This window comes from Cryptomeria japonica, chromosome 1 (assembly GCF_030272615.1).
Source record: "Cryptomeria japonica chromosome 1, Sugi_1.0, whole genome shotgun sequence".
NCBI lineage: Eukaryota > Viridiplantae > Streptophyta > Pinopsida > Cupressales > Cupressaceae > Cryptomeria > Cryptomeria japonica.
Window position 1 is genome coordinate 136,035,881 of NC_081405.1, and position 5,483 is coordinate 136,041,363.

At 39.7% G+C, this 5,483-nt stretch overlaps 1 protein-coding gene across 1 annotated transcript; it reads right to left on the bottom strand.

Moving 5' to 3' along the window:
• Nucleotides 1–1,866: 1,866 nt before the first annotated feature.
• On the bottom strand, nucleotides 1,867–5,149 carry LOC131065292 (beta-hexosaminidase 2-like). The gene is made up of 2 exons (XM_057999756.2): nucleotides 4,363–5,149; nucleotides 1,867–2,866 (listed from the first exon to the last, which is right to left on the bottom strand). Exons 1-2 carry the CDS (start codon nucleotides 5,147–5,149, stop codon nucleotides 1,902–1,904), a joined length of 1,752 nt encoding a protein of 583 aa, XP_057855739.2. The 3' UTR covers nucleotides 1,867–1,901.
• Between the last annotated feature and the right edge of the window lie 334 nt (nucleotides 5,150–5,483).

Sequence of the window (5,483 nt, forward strand, 5' to 3'; positions counted from 1 at the left end):
ATTTGACTCCAACACCTCCACATCCTTAAGAGGTGGATTAGGAGAGGACTTATGCTTCGCTTCTCTAATGGGGTTAAAGCGAGTGGGGACAAGTCTAGGTTTGGAAGAAGACCCAATAGTAGGGTTGGGTTTTGACATAGGGGCCCCGGAAAGCTCAATCAATAAATTTGGGTCCAGTGGGAGGTCATAAGGATTTGACAGGGACCCACTAGTAGGTGTTAAAGCAAGGTAAAAATTATATAGTCTATGAATCAAACCTTGATGAAGGGGGAGGGAACTTCTAGCCTTAAGTCTTGCAACAGATTGGGACAATAAGGAACAAACCCAATAAGCAAAATTCATCTAAATACCATACCTCAGGTGATTTAACATCAGGAAAATATGGGTGTTAAATATTTTGAAATGACCATCCAAGGTGAATATTTTCATCAACAATAGGGCCGCATCCTTCCATATACCAAGAAACTCTTCCTAATTATACCTAGTTTGTAACCTAGAAACACCTTCACCCACCTTGAAGAATCACTTGAATTCCTATTTATAAGACCCCTTTGGCTTCTTAGGGAAGGTTATCCCATCTTACGAAAGCCCAGTAATGGCGACAATCAACTCTGGAGTGACTCTAAAGGTGACCTTTCCAATCTTCACCTCCCCCTTTTGCCAAGCTAGGGAAAAATTCTTTGAAAGCTCTAGGTCAAAACCTTGCATGCCTTCAACATAACTGTTCAAGTTCCCTTTTACTACTTTTTGACATAGCTTTGTATTGTTCTTGAATTTTTCACACAAATCAAGTTCTATTTGTATTAAATCCCCTCCCATCTCTATCATAAATGGATTCATAGGAAAAAATAGGTTGGTAGCGCAAAAACCAACAGTTTGCGCACAACACTTGCTAGAAAAGGGGAAAGTGACACTACTTCTTGAAAAGGACATTGGCCACCAAAGCAGAAAATGACTAGCCAAAAGGGTGGCGACGAAAATGTAAATGGCAAGTTTTGAATTATAACCCATCAGTAAACTTTATGTCTTCAAAGATCGCCGCATAAACTAAATTTGGAATATCATAGATATTCATCTAGATTTTTAAATTCTCACACTTCTAGTCCAAAGTAGCTTCATTTTTAAGGAGGATAGTGTTTCTTGAATCACCTTCTATTATGATTCGATTGTACCCTCTTTCATTGATAATAATGAGGCCGTAGTAAATAGTTGCCACCTCCGCAAAGCTCGACGTTTGTGTGCCTAAGTTGGCCACATAGGCCATATCAAAATTACCCTTGTGATCACATACGACACCACCCCCACCTGCTTGACCTATATTTCCTTTTGACGAGCCATCAAAATTCAACTTCAGCCAACCACTATTGGGAGGGGCCCAAGAGTACATAAATATTGCGAGAGAACAATAAAAGAAATTAAATCAACCAATCATCATTTTGTAATAGGAAAACCCAAACAACATATTCTAAGCTTTGATTTGTTTAAGTGGCACATCTTAAATTACACTAGCTTCTGTCATAGAACCCATCTATTACAGTGATTTCAGATCAGTCACGTGAATAAATCAAAACTTAAAATGTGTTGTTTAAACCAAAAGCAGAAGCCTAAAATTGACACTTCTCAAATTGATTATCAATAAACGTGGGTTTAAAATGTGAACCAAAAAAAAGGCAAACCAGAAAAGATATCAACAACAATCAATACACAAGCAATTGGATTTCATTCACAACGAATTTTAAGTTTACGGAAACCAAATATTCCATAAATTAATTCAGCAGATCCACATTAGATGCATTGCCGCTCAAGCCCATCTACTCGAGATAGGCCATGTCGACCATTACACAAAGAAATGAAAATTCATGGGCGCATAATCATAAATTGAGAAGAGTGCACTGACAAGATCATTGATTCAAATTACACATTCCAGGATTCAAGAGGCACCACATTGGTTGCAGAGGCTCTGCGTTGATTCCCCTGCCCACCATACGATATCTCCACTGGTTCAATCTATCGATGGCTTCTGCGTATCTCTTTTGCCCACTTGAGTCTTTATTCCCCGACCACAGTATTTCCGCCATGGCAGAAGCTCTGGGCCAAAGTCGAGCATCTAAAACAGTTCCATCAGCCTGTTCAGACCAGAGGGCCACCTCTGCACCTAAAACAAGCTTGGCTTCCTCCTCACTCAGCCCATAAGTGATATCGTAGTCATAAATTCTTTGCCACGTCTTGAAGGGCGCACAATAAGAGCCACCGTTGCCTCCCGCATAGTTGAAAGGGCTCCCATCGTCGCTGACCTGCTTATCATAGCGACTATCATTACCCAGCCAGCCGCCATGCCCACAATCCAAGTAAAAGAAATCGGTAGAAGAAACGATGGTTCTGTATCCAGCTGCAGTAATAAGCTTTGTATTGTTGGGACCGTTGTTCCAGGATTGAAGAATGGTGGTCTCTTTGGGCAGAAGCTCGGGCCTCACCTTAATCTTTTCGTCCAGAAGAACATCCTCCCAGTATATTACAGTTTTATTGTGGGCTGTTATTAACGGGTAGGTTTCTTTCACGAATTTCTCCAGGACTTCGCTCAGGTTTCCTCCCCCACTAACAAATTTTTGGATATCAGAATTCGCCATCCAACAGCCTGGTATTATCTCGTCGTTGCCCGCGTGAAAGAAATTATCGGGGAACATGGAGGCCACGTCGTTTACAACGTTGTTGACGACTTTGTATGTGTTGGGGTGTAAGGGATTGAGATGGCCGGATCCAGGCTCAGAGGCCTTTCGGTCGTCCCAGCTTGTGCCGGCCTCCCACCAGAACAGATCGGAGCATGTCGTAATCTCTGGGTACGCCTTGGCCCACGACAATGTATGACCTGAAATCATTATAACATTCAAATCACAAGTTAACTTCACAATTTACAAAGAAATGCTTGGAGAAATGATAAACGTAAGAATTTCCTTGGAGAGATGCAGAATTTTACTTTGACCCTACAGGAGTGAGCGTATTCATAGATCATCTATAGTTTGCAAAAGCCCTCCAAAAGCCCTCCAGTTATAGGGGAATTGATTCAATTATCATTCATGTTTCATGTTTCATTAGATTTTGTTAAGGAAAAGTCTATTGAGAAATTATTTAATAGATTAATAGTTTTCATTACTATAATTAATTGCTGAAAGAAAGTTAATAATTAGAGGAATTATGCAATTTCATTGGTATCAATATAACTCAATTAATGAGACATTTGTACATAAGTATTAGATCACCTAAATTTTGTGTTGGTCAAAGTGAATGAATAACGGTACAATAGAAAATATGTATTGGATGTTAGCTTGAAATGGCAATTTTTTTAACCCTCGATGCATAACAAATCCCATCATATTTGTCATAACTACTTAGAAACCAAAACAATAGCTATAAGCACTTAAGTCACATATAAAGAGGAATAAAGAAAATTGTCAAAATCTAATATACTGTTTAGAAGCTTAGGGAGCTTGAAGTTAGCTATAATGACTATTGGTACCTTTACCCTAGAATTAAACTGCAGAAAATATATTAAAATTATAAGATAGAGAAATAGTTGAATATTATTAACAGATTAATCAATATATTATAGCTAATCTTTGATTTATGATATTAATATCAAGATTCAATTCTGTAGTTTTTTCAATCAAACCCACTGACCTATATTCTATGAATTGTGGTTTGTATGAATTTATCACTCACGAAACTGAATGATCTGTTTCATGTAGATGATATTCAATAAAATGAAGGATCAAGACATCACCACATATCACCCATCCTAATACTACTTGGTACTTGGAAGTGATTAACTATGAAATTTTATCAAGATCAAACATACTTGTTACCCATTAACTAATCTGAAATTAGTTCATTTATTGATAGCATTTAATTCGTTAAAAAAATAATGCTCCCACTCTAAGATTTTAATTGTAGTTCTGTTTGATTGCAGTTACCTTGTTCCACTTTGTTTAGACCGCTGAGGGCTAAATATTGAAAATAAATATGAATGCAATTTTCTGAATTAATATGAGGAAGTTTATTTTGCTATCTACGCATTTTTCCCAAATTTTGTGAAATCCCCTGATTTTGTCCAACAGCAGTAGTGAAGGTTTCAGCAGGTATCCATCGCATCAATCTTTTCACTTGCGTGTTGTGGGGAAAGCAAATAAAAGTTATCGATGCGAGAAAAGAAAAAACTGGATATTATTACCTTCCTCCGCCCAAGTTTTGATTTGTCACTAAAGAAAACTGGGGGAAAATCGCAAATAAAATGAAAATCCGACTGGAAAGAAGCTGTTAACAGAATTCTTTAAAAAACTGTGGGTAAACAGGCCAAAACTAACAAACCTGGAGTGTCTATTTCAGGAATCACACGGACGCCATAGTTTCGACCATATTCAACTATCTCACGCACGTCTTGGCTAGTATACGTCATTCCAGGGTACGATCCTTTGTGCGCCAAGGCCGGCTCCGAAGGCAACTCTAACGGAAAAGAATGCGAGTCAGTTATATGCCAGTGGAAAACATTGATCTTGTTGTAGCTCAAGGCCCTGATGCTCCGCAGAATGTCTGTAACAGGGTAAAAGTTCCTGCTCGTGTCCAGAACAATCCCTCTATGTGGGAAAAGCGGGTAATCCATGATCATCACAGGGCCGACGATGACACGAGAGTAGATCGACGTCGCGTTGTAACGGCGCACGATCTGCGAGAATGTCTCTAAGCCCCAAATGGCTCCCCATGGCGTCCGGGCTGATAGAGTGGCGACCGTTCCGTTGGCCGGAACGGTGAGATTGTATGACTCGTCCACGCCGTGCTGCAGGTCGGCATTGAGATCGAAGACCACCAAATTCAGTTTTTCCAACTGTGTAAAAGAGATGGGCGCTGGTTTTGCCCCAGTTGGTTCGATTGGGTACCATTGCTTTGACAAATTAACGGCTCGTTTGCAGCGGGAGACCGCATTTGAGAGGGTTTTGTGACTGGGAAACGCGATTTCAAAGTTGGAAGACAATGGAATGGAAAACAGAGGAGTGGTTCCCCATTCGACAGAGATTGGCTTTGGCCATACATAAACTTTTCCGTTCTCAGCAGGCACAGATGCAAAGAGAAATACAAAGACAGTGTAGAAGATGCTCATTTTGATGAAAGATCCGCACTGTGAGATGCTTTCGTTGTGTTTGATAATGGGGAATTTTATAGAGGTGGTGGAAGACGTTAGACTATGAAAGCTTCTGTCTTGCTGAATGGCGGATTGTACAAAGAGTGGGGAGTTTTGAAGTGTTAAATTGATTCCAACCGACAAAAGTTACGATATTATAGATAACTCAAGGATTCCCCTACAGATGTTGGACGCACAAGAATGTCAAAAACAAAGAGTACTTATTTAAATGGGCTTAATGTTCGGTTGCTTCAATGTCGATTCTCTGTTCTGGGGTAGATGCCATTCGCACTTTTCTAGGTAGCGATGGCAA